This window comes from Haliotis cracherodii, unplaced genomic scaffold (genome assembly GCF_022045235.1).
Source record: "Haliotis cracherodii isolate W230 unplaced genomic scaffold, xgHalCrac1.p SCAF_18, whole genome shotgun sequence".
Classification (NCBI taxonomy): Eukaryota; Metazoa; Mollusca; class Gastropoda; order Lepetellida; family Haliotidae; genus Haliotis; species Haliotis cracherodii.
Window position 1 is genome coordinate 2,952,182 of NW_027266273.1, and position 16,084 is coordinate 2,968,265.

The window sequence follows — 16,084 nt, forward strand, 5'->3', positions numbered from 1 at the left end:
CTGCCTAAACCACGGACGCCTCTAAATAACAAACCCTGGCCTAACAAACCCATGGTTGATATTATGATATCTACTTCGTCGGGATATGATTACACGCAAATGACAAGGTCACCGAGCTTGACTATCACTCCAATTTAGTCGACTCTAACGACAGCAATATAGTCCTGGGGACTATAGTAAATCGGTTCCACACTGGATCAATAGATTTTCACAAAAAAACCCTACTGCAATCACAGTCAAACGGTTATTATGCATATGCTTATATTAAACCTCATATTCAATAAAACATAAAACGGCAACGCCAGAAAATAATCAATGTCTAATATCCGACGAAACGGATTCCATTGGGCGCAAAAGGCAAAATTTTGGTGAATAATATATGTAAGATTGAAAATCAGAGAAGGTAAGCATGCCCTGCCCTTCCAGAAGCAGGACACTCAGACATCTTACACACATTTGATTGATTTATTTCTGGCATATGATTGGTTGACTTCTAAGTTCAAGGTAACTGTAAATAATTCACATGGGAATTCCTACTTTTAACAAATTATGTCTTCAGTAACCCCTGATTAATGGTTTCTACTGTAAACGATAAAGGAATAATTTCGTAAAAAGTTAATTCAAAAATAAATAAATAAAATATTGAAACCAAGAACGTCATCAGATCACCGTCGTGTGTCTTATACGATGGTCCACAAGTGTCACGATAATACAGGCATTGCGATTTCAGTTCACCGACAACAATTCCAGCAATAGATATGTAGTTCTTAAAACACTTTAGTCGCTCCGTTGCACGTAGTCGAAGGGATCTGTTTTCATGTCATTTGAGGCTTTGGCAATTATATTTTTCAGTTTTAGAAGCAACAATGGCCCCGATCGTCCTGTTGTTGGCCTTGATACTGCTATCAGTGCCAGAGAGCTGTAAAGGTGAGGTATTGAAGGACGAAGCCAGACAACAACGTTACGTAATATATATGTGTGACTGAAATGTATGCCTGGGCGGTGTCCTTACCCTGTCACCTTACCCCCTACACTATCATGATCCCAACAGTTTGTGTAGAGGATTAGTGTGGGGGCCATAACTATTTAAAGACTGTAGGGTTTATGTAAGTGTAGGGGTTACGGAAGTGAGGTTCCTGGATGGATATCTTCTAATTCGCCAGGGGTGTCACTTTTCGGACAGGTTACAATAACAAACGGTATAGTGATTGCACAGTTAATCCCCTACTTGTCACCCAGTATCAGAATGTTATGGCCCTATAGTGAATGATAGGATCATTTCATGTATCTCATCAGTCATAATAACTATATTATATGAAATGTCAATGGTCTCACATACTTGCTAGAATATCAAGGCCAACTTGAGCTAAAATCAAACAGCATCAAAAGATTGGTAGTGTGTTTTTTGTCTGTGTAGCAGTATTGGTTCTGTATTGGAGAAATCGTGAGAATCTGTTGAGTCTTGTTTTGGAATAAACAGGCTCGAGTGATTTCTCGTACTTAAACCGACAGCCTTCGTGGTCTAGTGGTGGAGCAACCCGGCCGCTTCACACTAGAAGACGTTGTTGTTACCCTGCCTGGTGCTCTGTGCATGCACGTCGTTATATGGACGCGACGTTTACCCCATTTCACCGCACTTCACCTCACCTGACTTAAACCATTTTATGGTTGATGTATAATTTCTCTATAGGTTTGCTTAACAACCTATAGTTACGTCAGTTTTACTTGTTTTAAATGCACGTTCAAAATGGTCAGTGAATTCCTGGCAGAATTAACTGCAAGACCAATGGCTTGATCATGATCATCTGTGTTCTGTCTGTTCATCCTCTTAGTTACTTCATGTCTCACATCCATCATGCAATACATTGAGCAAGGTTCGTTCCTTGCACAAATTACGAGCATTTTAAGTTAGAAAGAGGGAGTTATTTCTGTTATATCAGCTTCATATCGAAGGATTTGTTTGTTAGCTGTTTAACGACTCACGCAGCAATTCTCCAGCTACATGATGGCGATCTGTAAACAATCGAGTGTGGACCAGACAATCCACCGATTGACATCATGAGTATCAATCCATGCAATTGGGATCGATGACATGCATCAACCAAGTTAGCGAACCTGACAACCCGATCCAGTTAGTCGCCTCTTACGACAAGTATACTCGCCTTTTAAGGCAAGCATGGGTTGCTGAAGACCTATTCTACCCCTGATCTTCACTTTGGGATATAGAAGGAGAGCCCAAAGTGATGTAAGTTGAAGGTCGTTCGTGAAACCCATAAGAACGGATATGGTGATGGCAAACAAAAGTCAGGGATTCGAGCGAGTCAGGGATTCGAACCCATGATCATAGGATCACATGAAAATATCTTCGTGTAAGTTACTCCATTTATGTATTTTACCTGTTACCAAGCTATGCGTTCAAAAGCATCCTCGTGTTACAAAGCCCCATGAAACTAACATTTCGTGATATACGACTGAGCATTCTGAAGCCAAGTGAAATGGGCCTTAAAGTCGCGTTCAAGCTGGTTTCTATATCTAAAAGTATGGCAAATAAATAATGATGTACTGCTGATACTTTTCCCATTATTACCTGACATAAGAGTGATAAAGCCATGGAGAGGCTATTTTTTCTCCAATGTCTACTGGGTATATATTTCTGTCCTTCATTTAAGTTTTCAAATTATCTCAAACTACAAGGAAATGGAATTCGTCCTCAATTGGACCTGTTTAACAAAGTCGGCACATCCTTTCCTTCCTGTGTAAACCGAAGCCCTACCCTTCTGAGGGGATCCTTCTAAAAATAAACAAAATTCCCATTACTCCTTTTATCAATGTATAGAAACATGTTGTTTCACTTATGTACAAAAGGATACATCTGTTGGCACTGATTCTAAAATGTTCACCTCAAATTATTATCCACTTTTGATACTCACGATTTCTGACACATAAACGAGGTAAATGAACGCAAGTCGATTCAATTTCTTTTGTCGTTTCAGTTGCTGGCTACATCACCGCCTGTTATTTCACCAGCTGGTCTGCTCAAACCAGTCTCACCAAAGTTCGTCTTCCAGTGAAAGAAATTGATCCTAATCTGTGCACACATATAATCTACGCCTTCGCAAAACTAGACGTACCGTCCAAGTCTGTTGTTGCTATAGACCCAGCTAATGAATACAGCCACAATGGTGTTTGGGGAAACTATAAGAAGTTTAACCACCTCAAGTCAAAGAATCCGAACCTGAAGACTCTGTTGTCAGTGGGCGGTGAAACCCCTGGCATAGCCGAGGAGTTTTCCATGTTGTCAGCTTCGACACCTTCCTTGCAACAGTTTGCCAACAATACGATCAGATTTTTAAGGGAACATGGATTTGATGGCTTAGATGTTGACTGGGAGTATCCCTATACTTCAACAAAATCTCGGTTTACAAATTTTCTCAAGGTAAGTTCTTCTTTAAATTTCCAGAAAGGATGTTCCTCAAGGACAAAATGTCAAAATGTGTTTTAAATCTGGCCACCAGTGTAAACAATTAAAAAAGAATTATCGCATGTCTAGAACGTGTGAAAACATGCATGTACATGTGTTGTTTGGGATATAAAGTCTAAGGATTAATTCCATTTCCCTCCCCACATCGACCTGATTTGAAGTTCCTGTCATTACTGGTAAACTTGACAGGAAGAATAAGATCCATATTTGTGAAATGTTGAGTCTGCGGTAATTAAGAAAACACAAAAAGAGGGATCATGGCCTCATAGATCATTTGAAGAACTATAAGATCTGAACCAAATATAACGATTGAAATACGCTGATTTAAAGATGGATGTCCATACCCTTGGGTGGTAAAACATCACAAAAGATACGATACAATATATCACGATACAGGTATTTTATATGTTGAGGCCCGAGTTCAGATAAAAAGTGCCAACTCCATAAACAAAGCTGGCCATTCAAATCCGTTCATTTTGTTTTGAACCTTCTGTGTTCTTGGCCAACCCAATATCGATGACACATGAAAGACAACCAACTTTGGTGAATAATCCCCCACCCCTTTTTTTGTTTGCAAATCAGTTTACTTTAGTGCAAAGTTGTGTTAGGATTACATTTGTGAAACTCGTTCTAGGTGTAGTCATGATTTGTTTGTGGAATCGGTATCAGACAACTTTGATACTACGGTCCTCGATTACAATGTTTAATATTTATTCAGGGTAGGTATTGCGATTTAAGATGACGTTTACAGAGGTCAGTGTCAGTATTTATCGTACAATCAGCTCATCTATGTTGTTCCCTACAGTTACCGAGTAGTCGTGACACAATATACTCGATATATCCTTAACCTGTGTCATTTCATTGTCCCAGTAAATGTTTATGGTCTTATGTTGGAAGCCCACTCGATTTGCGAATAGTTATATATGGTCCAGTGCTCCCTTGGGCTTCAAGTAACTTGACAATGTTGAAGGTAGATTCAGAGCCTAACAGTGTTTTGCCACTAAACGTTCATCGATATTCTTTCATTTCAGATCTTGCGGAAGGAATTCGACGATGAGGCGAAAGATGGGGAGCCTTTGTTGCTGACCATAGCTGCTGCAGCTGGGGTAGATAAGATAAGCGCCGGCTATGACGTAGAGGCCATCAACAAGTGAGTTGTGCACTATATCATCGTGAAATGATTTGTTTAACTGAGAAAAAAATTAATACACATTCGTACAAAGCATAAAAAAAATCACTCACGCAAGAGCAGTTTGTCCTATATCACAGGGTAGGGTTGGCTCAGTGATATGAGGTGCCTCGTCTTTGTGCAGAGTTCCATACCGTGGCTTTGTCAGGATCCACTGGTTGTGGGCTGGGATCCCATATCCATCCCGATTATGCTCCATTGTTTGTCTGTACAATGTGTACATACATTAACCCCATCCGCCGTGACGTAACTAAACTACTGTTCAAAAGCGGCGTTAAACCCAACTCACTCACTCACCCACTTAGCTGCTGGACACCCCTGTCGTCTAAGGCGCCGCGATTCGCTTTGCAGAGTTGTGTCCCCCTGGCACGCCAGAAACCTATGATTGTGGGTTCGAATCCCGGTTCGCCCCGATTATGTCTCTAGGTTTGTCAGCACCATACCCGTGCTTGTGGGTTTCACAGAAGTGGTAAACGTTTGAGACCTGCATAACTTCGGGCTTTCCTCCTACATTAAGGTGACACGCCGTGATATAACTGGAATACTGTTAAAAGCGACGTTAAACCCAACTCACTCACTCACTCACTTTGCTGCTGTTGCTGTTGGTTATACGTGAGGTGAAATGGGGTTTAGAGTCGCGTCCAAGATTATTACACTTGTATAGCGACGTGCATGTACGTGTGTGTTTGCGTGGCTGCTTGTACTAGTCCGGACTGATGCCGATTTAAAGTGCCAGCTCACTGAGATACCATGCCGCAGGGTAACAACAAGTACCATCTTTTACCGTCTTTTCGTATGACGCGGCCGGGATCGAACCCCGGACCTTCCGCTTTCCGGGCGGACGCTCTACCACTTGACAACGGAGGCGGTCGCTGCTGGTTATAAAGACAATGACATCGAACAATGTAATCATAAAAAAGATATCTGTGGATAAAACAAACATATTTTACAAAGGAAATTGCCACAGGAGAAACCTCAGGAGGAAAGAGTATATACCATTTGGTTCACACGAAAACAGGATCCACAAATTGTAGTTACGAATAAACATGCATTCAATATTTATTAATATGTATCATTTATAAATGCCTATTTTCATGATAGATTAAAATCAATTTAAAAAAAGTGAATTTATAACACGAATAACGACTGTGGCTTTCCAGGTATGTGGACTACATTTTTGTCATGACGTTCGACTTCTACGGAACATGGAGCCGCGTGACCGGTTTCAACAGCCCCCTCCGAGCCAAGAAGCACATCCACTTCAACCCCGCCTACAATGTGGTCAGTACCCAGAACCTGTACCCTATGTGATAAGCAGATGTCTAAATGATAAGATCCATCGGTCATTAACAGTGTCCGTATTTCTGTGGCTGTTAAGGCCTAGTCCTCCCTTCTAATCGCAGTTTAAAACAGTTTCTAAATTCCTTATACTTTAGTGCCGATGGCACGGTTAAATCGTCAAGACATGGTAAAAATACATTCACACTTACAAATAATATTGATTAAACAATACATTGTGATTAAAAATAGTTCCTGTAGTGGTAGTCCATCAGTGCAGAGTTGCATCCTTGATCGTACAAGCATCCGCTGGTCGTTGTCTTGAATACCAGATAAAACAGCCCTATGTTTATCACATGACGCCCTTTGAGTTGCATCATATTGGTAAACGTGTAGACGCTTTGAACCTTTATTAACATTATACGGATGTGATTACTGTTCAAAGCGACGTTAAGCCAAATTCATTCTCTTCCTTCCACATTAAGCTAACACCCAGTTATGATAAAACTGAATCATTGTTCAAAGCAGCGTTAAGCCCAACTCACAATGCAACATCTTCATACAGGAATACGCCGTCAACGTGTGGATCAACCGGGGAGCTGACAGGAGCAAGGTGATCATGGGGATGACGGCTGCAGGTGCTAGCTTCACCCTCAGCAACAAAAACAACAACACCGTCGGGGCGCCCGTCAAGGTCGGAGGGGGGCGACCTGGAATACTCTACAAACGAAGAGGCAGACTTCTCCTGCCAGAGGTAATTGCTAAGGCAACAAACAAACTAACTTACTTTTTAGGCGAACTATATGGGTGCCATCGGTGGAGCACGGCATGCTTACCCTTTCGCGAACACCTGGTGCAATCACTGATTTTTAGTGATCCATTCCTCCGATCATGTTTCTAGGTTTGTCAGCACCATACCCTTGCTCGTGGGTTTCACCGAAGTGAAAAAGTCTAAAAACCTGGATCATTTTCGGATCATTGGGCTTTCCAACCACATTACGCTGACACGCCGTGATATAACTGGAATGCTGTTAAAAGCGGCGTTAAACCCAACTCACTCACTCACTAGTGATCCATTCCTATAATTTTCCCCGCTGGCTTGCCTTTTACGCCCTTTGGAATCTGTTTCGGCAGATAACTGAGACTGATTATTCTCAGACGTTGAGTTGTATATTTACTACAGTAATTAGTCCTCCAGTATTGGTCAACAATAATAAAAAAGATGTCGTTCATGGTGGAAAAGTGTAATGTCGTATGCTTTGCCCGAGGAAACTTAGATATAAACTACTATTCTAGGTTGGAAGCAGGGTAGGTGTTTCACATGTTACCGTTGAGTTGGACTGTTACGATTAACCTAGGAATCGCGATACCAGAACCGTTGTGCGAGTCCATGTGCCTATGCATAGCTCATGTAGCTCACTGAGATACAATGCCACAGATTAACATTGATACCCCATCCGAACACATTAAACTGACTTCGAGCCTGATAGTTCTTGTTTTATTCCCTCAAAACCCAACACCAGTGAAATTAACGTCAAATACCATCTTTTGTTATGACTCGGTCAGGGGATAAAACTACCAACCTTCCGGTCTTAAGACAGACACTCTATCCATTTCACCACTGAGGCGGTAAGAAATAGGAACTAAAAATATCGTTGAATGACTTATGTTGCTTGAATATAGTATCGTACCTTGGTGCAATAGGTTTGAAGGGGTATTATTTTTTTTTTGCTTTAGATCTGCCTGTCCTTCAAGACGGGCTGGACTCGAGTGTGGGACGAGGAGCAGCAAGTGCCCTACGCCTACAAAGGCAACCAGTGGGTAGGGTACGATGACCAGTACAGCTTTGGCCTCAAGGTAAGGCGGGTAATGTACTGATTGAGTGGAAAACTGAAAGTAAAAAATAGAAGGCTGACAGGGCGAGTGAGTGTAACGTCGCATCAGCAGTTTTTCAACCATATAGCGACGATAAGAGGTTTTAATAGCTACTGGCGCGTCACATGACTACAAAGTTATATTTAACAGCAAATTTGTCAAACATATTTTAGGATAACAATACTATTTACCACTGTTTAAAAGACGGACTATAATCCACCAGCAACACAGACGACAGAAGACTAGTACGTTTAAATAAGGTGAGGTTGATGTGAGGTGAAATTGAGCTAAACGTCGCGTTCAAGATTATTACGCGTGTATATCGACGTGCATGCACTTGTGAGTGTGGCTGCTTTTACTATTTCGGACTTATGTCAGTTTTATTGTGCTAGCCCACTGACATCCTCTGTATCAACCTGCTCGCATTTGGGTAAAACTACGCTAACAATTCATTAACATTTTACCTGCCAATCAAACGTCGAGATAAGGAAAAAGGAAATTGGTATATAACAGGGAAAGGATATACGATTGACGGTAAAGTGGACATAAGACTGACGGTGACGTGGGTCTATTGCCTGGCGTTAACGTGGATATAAGACTGTCGGTAATGTGGATATAACACTGCCGGTAACATGGATATAAGACTGTCGGTAACGTGGGTATAAGACTGCCGGTAAAGAGGGTCGATGGACTGACGGTAATGTGTATATAAGACTGACGGGAAGGTGGGCCTGAAGCTTGTCGGGAAACAGGGTCTATAGACAAACGGGAGAGTGGACATAAGGCTGCCGGTAAAGTGAGTGTATAGACTGAACGAGCGAGTATACAGAAATATAGAATAAAACTTAATTTATTAAGTGATGGTTAAACGAGTCTAAAGACTGTTGTATGAAGTACATGTGGTAATATATCAATCAATTTCAGGTTCAGTATGCTGTGGAGGAACAGCTGGGAGGAGTAATGTTTTGGGAGCTCAGTTTTGACGACCCAAACAACTACTGCAAAAATGGGTCCTATCCTTTGCTTAATGTTGTCAAGAATAAATTTGCCGATAGCCCAATAGATACATCTCCACCAAAAACACGAGAGAGGGGCCCAATAGAGGCGTATCCGCTACGAACACGGGAGCCAGACCGAACAGAGTCATCTCCGCCAAGAACATGGGATAGAGGCCCAATAAAGGCATCTCCACCAAGACCATGGGTGAGAAGTCCAAAAGAGACATCTCCGTCAAGAACACGAGTGAGAGGTCAATCAGAGGTATCTCCCTCGAGAACTCGGATGAGAAGCCCGATAGAGGCATCTCCCTCAAGAACACGGGTGAAAGGTCCAACAGAGGCACCCACCTCGAGAACTCGGGCGAGAAGCCCGATAGAGGCACATCCCTCAAGAACACGGGTGAGAGGTCCAACAGAGGCACCTTCCTCGAGGACTCGGGCGAGAGAACCATCTCGAAAGGTGTGGAGGTCTAAAGGGATAATTGACCAATACATGGCAACAATAAAGAGAGCTTCTACAAGAACAAGGGCTGCAACTTCTCCACGTCCAAGATGGGTAACGCCTACAAGAAGAAGTGTCACAATGAAGAAAAAAGAGACTACAAAGTGGGGAACATCATCTGTGAGGAACTGGGAAATATTTTTCACAACCAAGATGCCACTGACCACAGATGTAGCTGAGGAAGCATTAACTTCCAAGGCAACTTCTACAAGCACAGGTGAACCTACTTCTACAAGTACAGGGGAGCCAATTTCTACAAGTACAGGGGAGATTACTTTTGCAAATATAGGCGAGGTAACTTCCACTAGCAACGAAGCACAGACTACAGGCGCGAATACATCGGTCGTTATGACCAAACGTATCAGTCAATTTCACGGTGGCAGAGCAACAAGTCTTACCAGTCACGCTTATAGATGTATCAGCGACCTACTCATTGTTACAGTGTGCGTTTGTGGAATCCTTATGAATATATAATGCCATCGATAGATGTAGGGACATGAATTAGAGCGTCACTCATTATTATCGTGTTTCTCGTGCTTGGCCTACAATATTTCCAAATCAGATATACACAAAATAGACTAAACAAAACAAGAAAAAGAATGAAGAGGAATGATGAAATGAAATGATGACTAATATGTCCTGCCTTAACAGAAAAACACGTGAAGGAGATGAGAACTGAGTTTTAAGAAATGTAAAGAAATCATGTAAAAGAACGTAAAACTCAATCTTTCATCAGAGGCTAACCGAAACAAGAATATACAAGATGTTGCCCCTTTGGTCACAATGATGGACGTTTGGATACATTTTATTACAATTTTCTGGATTAATTTCATCAGTGAGACGTTCCTGGAAAATCCGTTTTACAAATGAGTGAGTATGGTTTTACGCCGCTTTTAGCAATATTCCAGCAATAACACGGCGGGGGACACCAGAAATGGGCTTCACACATTGTACCCATGTCGGGAATCGAACCCGGGTCTTCGACGTGAAGAGCGAACGCTTTAACCACTAGGCTACCCGACCGCCCCCCGTTTTACAAAGATAACACGTATATTTTAGTTGACCTCCATAAATTAGTAGCGCAAGGGACATGTTATGCATACATGGAATGAATGAAAAACAATCGTTTTTTTTCAAGAAGTAGTTATCATAAGAGTACATTCGTTTTTCGTTATCCAATCATTAATCGTTTAACATTAATGTATACATTTTTCTTTATTAGCAGGCGGCTTGGGTATACACAGCTTAGCATTGAGGCAATACCTTGCACTGGCTATCGGAACTATCTACAATTATATTACTTCGCTTGATAATAGGAACACTGTTTTCTATATCTTTGTAGTTGTAAGATACATTATAAATTTTGTTTCCGATAAAAATAATTAAAGAAAACATCAGAGTAACGAAGTCTAATTACATAGTGGGGTGGTGGGTTAGCCAAGTGGTTAAGCGTTCACTTGTCACATGGGTACAATATGGGAAGCAATGTGATATTGCTGGAATATTGCTAGAAGTGGCGTAAAACTCAAGACACACTCACTCAGTCAAATACATTTGTTAGTGAAGGTTATGGATTTTGCTACTCGAACCACGCTTTCTCGAACTAACTCTTGACCGCGTGTGGCTCATGTAATCTCATTTGTATCAAAGAATTGTAAACGTTCGTAAATATGGATATTCTAATATTTGCTAAGAAATGTCGGGATAATTGCCCATGCGGCACACGATGTGTTATGCTGTAGTAACATTGTTTGAGAAGTGACAGATTGCGTGACAAATCCTCAACAATGGTTGTTTTAACAATTTTCGCTTTGTTTGTAAAATGTCAAGAGATATTGACACCCATTCTGTAACAACGGCGCTTACCCTAAAAAGATGCAAATATTTGCTCCAGTTCAGATGAACTTCCACACACTGCCCACGATGTTTCCGAAGTGCATTTATGTAGCAGCCTTCTATAGTTTAACTCTCCATAGAGACAAATATAAGGGCTTAAAACATGTTTACAGTTTCCCTGCTTCATTTGCTTCGTAAATCATAAAGTGCACGAAGAACATTAACATTAGAAATGAGAAGAATATTGTCACGAATTAGTTTAACTTTCGCCATAGCTTCTTATGTGTCAGCTGCTTGTTTTAAGAATAAAATTTCTCGAAATAATATTTGTTTGTATTTGATTCTGTGTTGAGCCGACATTACCTTACGGAATGGTTCCACACATGCAGTATACGTTATTTGTCAGTATAATCTCAATGTTGAAACATAACAAGGAGGGGCGGTCGGGTAGCCTAGTGGTTAAAGCGTTCGCTCGACACGCCGAATACCCGGGTTCGATTCCCGACATGGGCACAATGTGTGAAGCCCATTTCTTGTGTCCCCCGCCTTGATATTGCTGGAATATTGCTCAAAGCGGCGTAAAACCATACTCACTCACATAATAAGGATAATCGGCTTTTTAGTGTTATTTTTTGGTTTGCGGACTCAACTGACCGGAGCCAAAATAAACAATCAGAACATAACACAAGTAGTTTAGATTTCTATTTTTTTGCCCAACTACTCTACCTTGGATGGATCAGAAACAATAAAAAACAATCTACAGTAGCTATTAACTTTTATAATAATTGATAACTAGTTTGTGATGTTGCTGGCATTTGCTATTCTCATAATGAGAAAGATCACTAACTACACATACATCAGGGAGCATCCATTTGATTTATAGGGTGGCTGGTAGGGATGGGGGTGGAATTATTTGAGAACAATATTCCCCCCCCCCCAGCTGTATCCAACAAACCAGGTATTTACTGAGCACCATCAAACAATCTATTCAGTTTCACTATTAATTAACACACAACTTGGGTATTTGAGTATGTTTCACATTCCATAACCATTCCCCCAAATAAATTAATGTTTCTGGACAAACATTTTATTTTAAAAATCGTTCCACCCTTCCATAAAACAAATAGATGCCCCCTCAATGGAACATTACTAAATATCCTGAAATACATATGTTAAAAAGTAGCATCACGTATTTCCCTCATTACATTGATCGACCCAAACAACCGAAAGCCGAATAATTTGCAATCAACATTGAGCTCGAGCCAGACAGATATGTTCAAAGTGTCACCAAAGTGGGTGTCTAGGGGCTGCAATGACTTCAGGCTTTTCTTCAACATCGATCGGACACGTCTTGTTACAACTGAGATATTGTCCAAAACAGCATCAAGCCACACTCATTCACTCACTCTTACGTGCTGTACCGGTTTAACATATACAGCATGGCTTTTTGTTCGATTTTGTCGAATATTGTGTCTGACAATAGTTTTACATACTCGTCATTTTTTTCTCTTACCAAGGGTCAGAATGGGTCTCTCTTACAGCTTTACAGCATGTGGTTAATGAAACAATCACTCTCTTCCATTCTTAACCCTTTCTCATCTCTAATAGTCCATACTCTTCCCCTTCTCACCTCTAGCTGCCCTTAATCAGCCCCTTCTCATCTCTAACCGCCCATACTCACTTGTCTTCTCTTACTCAGTCCCCTGTCATCTATGACTCAGCCCCATGTCATCTCTTACTGAACTCCTTGTCTTCTCTTACTCAGTCCCCTGTCATCTATGACTCAGCCCCATGTCATCTCTTACTGAACTCTTTGTTTTCTCTAACTCAGCAATCATGTGTCTTCTCTAACCCAACCCTGTGTCATCTCTTACTCAGCCCGTTGTTGTCTCTAATTCAGACCCTTGTCTTCTCTTAGTCAGCCCCTTGTCTTCTATTACTCAGCACCTTATTTTCCCTTACTCAGCCCCTTGTCTTCTCTTTTTCAGCCCCTTGTGACTTCTTAGCCTCTTGTCACCTCTTAGTCAGCCCCTTGTCACCTCTTAGTCAGCCTCTTGTCACCTCTTAGTCAGCCCCTTGTCTTCTCTTTTTCAGCCCCTTGTCACTTCTTAGCCCCTTGTCATCTTTTACTCAACCTCTTATCACCTCTTAGTCAGCTCTTGTCACCTCTTAGTCAGCCCCTTGTCACCTCTTAGTCGGCCCCTTGTCACCTCTTAGTCAGCCCCTTGTCTTCTCTTAGTCAGCCTCTTTTCACCTCTTAGTCAGCCCCTTGTCATCTCTTATTCAGCCTCTTTTCACCTCTTTGTCAGCCCCTTGTCACCTCTTATTCAGCCCCTTGTCACCTCTTATTCAGCCCCTCATAGTCAGCCTCTTGTCACCTCTTAGTCAGCCCCTTGTCTTCTCTTACTCAACCCCTTGTCTTCTCTTATTCAGCCCCTTGTCACCTCTTAGTCAGCCCCTTGTCACCTCTCAGTCAGCCCCTTGTCACCTCTTAGTCAGCCCCTTGTCACCTCTTAGTCAGCCCCTTGTCACCTCTTATTCAGCCCCTTGTCTTCTCTTTTTCAACCCCTTGTCACCTCTTAGTTACCTTCACAGGATAAAACAAGGACTGGTCGGCTCCGATTCTGTATAATGTATCTGGCTGAGGAATTCTTGTCAGACTGCGTCATGGCATCTATTAGCGCCGCAAATAGTCAAGACAAAGTAAGGTTAGGTATTTCGAAAGTATATGTTGTATTGCAAAACAGACATACTATGTTTCGAAAAAACATATCAATGAGAGCTACTGAACGTTTTCGACCATTGACAAACCTACAAAATTCAAAATGGGCGACACGTTTTCTTAATATGAGATTAGGCTGTGAAAGCTTTTAACTCCAAATCAGTCCTAGGATTCATATGCATAATCACAACTTGGCACATTAACTCACTGAAGCAAAGTTAACACTATTAGATATGAAACACCGTCACTAGAGCCAACTGCTAGCCAAAACTTTCAAGATGGCCGCCATGAGATTGATGGATAGTCATGGAATGGAAATGCACGCACGTACGCATATATATATCCCGTCGCTTAACCCTGACAACAGGCTTCACGGTAACAATGCACACACGATTAGTGATCCACAAAAGACTGATGTTTACATCCCTACCAAGCATATCAAAGAAAACTATAAATATCTTATGTTATCATGTGATAATGAAAAAATGTTCCTTTTGAAATATATGAGATTCTTCTTGCTGGGGTACACATCTAATTAGAAGAAACAGAATATTAATGCTTAGGTCTTGAAGAGAATGATTTACGGGTCCCGACTTGGCGTCTTGAAGACTTCAAAGACCTCAAAGCCGAGTGCACGCGCGTCAAACGCGGAGAACATGTTTTCCACGTGCAGCTCGATGGAACGAAGGCTTCTCAGTTCAAATGCAAAATGCTCTGATATATTTTAGAAATAGCTTGAAACAGATGTGGCACAGCTATTTCTTACTGGGGCTATTATATACGGTCTTAAGGCCATGTGGTCCGTGGTCTACTATATCGTCGAAATGGTGAACAGAACCTGTATTAAATATTTTGTATATCGTCGACAATGTTCAATATGTCTTCCCGGAGAGCGGAACACGGACACGTTATGCCGAAATATGGTACCTGTTGTCGCCTTGAACCCTGTCACGCCATATAAGGGACCAACCATTTCTTGGGAGGAGGGGGTAGGAGTGTGTTGTGGGAGAGGGGATTTTGTATGGAGACTAGAATTGTTTACAGCTACAGCTGCAAATAAGCCTAAAGATTATTTTAGGAAATCAAACTTGCAACAAAGTTAAATAAATTTCTCATAAAACCAGAGTTCTGTCTACGGTTCTTCCTTGAGATGTATGATGCAGTCATCGGATAAAACACCGGTTGAGATCCCGGGTAACATAGATCACTAGCAATCCATGCTTATCGTAATTTAAGAAGCGACAAAATGGATCTGGTGGTCAGACTCGGTCACTTGGTTGATTACATGTCATCGTTTTCGATTTGCGTTAAACGATGCTCATGATGTCAATCACGCGATTATGTTTTCCGACCATAGTTATTTCGCTGGAATGTTACTGAGTGCGGCGTTAAACAACAATTAACGACAGCATAAGCACAATTAAGGATTTTATGAACCCTTCGACCAACTTTCACGAGTTCTCATCGTGCTGAAAGGCATTGTTTGAAGAGTTGGTATTTGGCCAGCATGTATAATCGGAGCAGACAAACCATCAAATGTAAGTATGATAATCGACCTGATGATAAACCACTGTAAAACGAATGAGAGTGTGTGCTGCAAGCTTATGGTTGAAAAACGTTGGATGGAATTGGGATTGGATCCTGGAAAACTTTCGGACTTTTCACTGCGCATGAATACTTTTCTTGATATGCATCTTTTTCTTCTCAAATGTTAGCATTTGAAACCTTCGGTCACCACTGTCGGTTTCAAATGCAATTTCCGGGCATCGAATACTCAATAACACCCGCAAATCTGAATATCCATAAATATTGTCTGCCTGGTTTTTGTAAGTCCCCGGTATCTAATGCATGTCGTATCCGACTAAATTGAGGATTGGGTGGTTAAAATGTGTGACGTGACTGATTGTGGATCATCGTACCCTAATGGAGGCGGTTGGGTAGCCTAGTGGTTAAAGCGTTCGCTTGTCACGCCGAAGACTCGGGTTCGATTCCCGACATGGGTACAATTTGTGAAGCCCATTTCTGGTGTCTCCCGCCGTGATATTGCTGGAATACTGCTAAAAGCGGCGTTAAACCATACTCACTCACTCACTCATTGGTGGTTAAAGCGTTCGCTCGGTACTCCTAAGGCCTAGGTTCGACTCTCCACAAGGTACAATGAGTGACGCCCATTTCTGGCGTCCCCCGTCGTGATATTGCTATA

At 41.6% G+C, this 16,084-nt stretch overlaps 1 protein-coding gene across 1 annotated transcript; it reads left to right on the forward strand.

Annotated features, from left to right (window-relative positions):
- Positions 1 to 866: 866 nt before the first annotated feature.
- Positions 867 to 8,992, forward strand: LOC139466000 (acidic mammalian chitinase-like). The gene is made up of 7 exons (XM_071248015.1): positions 867 to 927; positions 2,994 to 3,436; positions 4,513 to 4,631; positions 5,831 to 5,951; positions 6,514 to 6,702; positions 7,686 to 7,805; positions 8,879 to 8,992. Exons 1-7 carry the CDS (start codon positions 867 to 869, stop codon positions 8,990 to 8,992), a joined length of 1,167 nt encoding a protein of 388 aa, XP_071104116.1.
- Positions 8,993 to 16,084: the final 7,092 nt, after the last annotated feature.

What these genes read in the sequence shown, in the direction of transcription:
- LOC139466000 (XM_071248015.1), top strand. Translation starts at nt 867, where the DNA reads ATGGCCCCGATCGTCCTGTTGTTGGCCTTGATACTGCTATCAGTGCCA. An exon ending in GGTTTACAAATTTTCTCAAG is followed by an intron (nt 3,437 to 4,512) that starts GTAAGTTCTTCT and finishes CTTTCATTTCAG; the next exon opens with ATCTTGCGGAAGGAATTCGA. An exon ending in GCAGACTTCTCCTGCCAGAG is followed by an intron (nt 6,703 to 7,685) that starts GTAATTGCTAAG and finishes TTTTTGCTTTAG; the next exon opens with ATCTGCCTGTCCTTCAAGAC.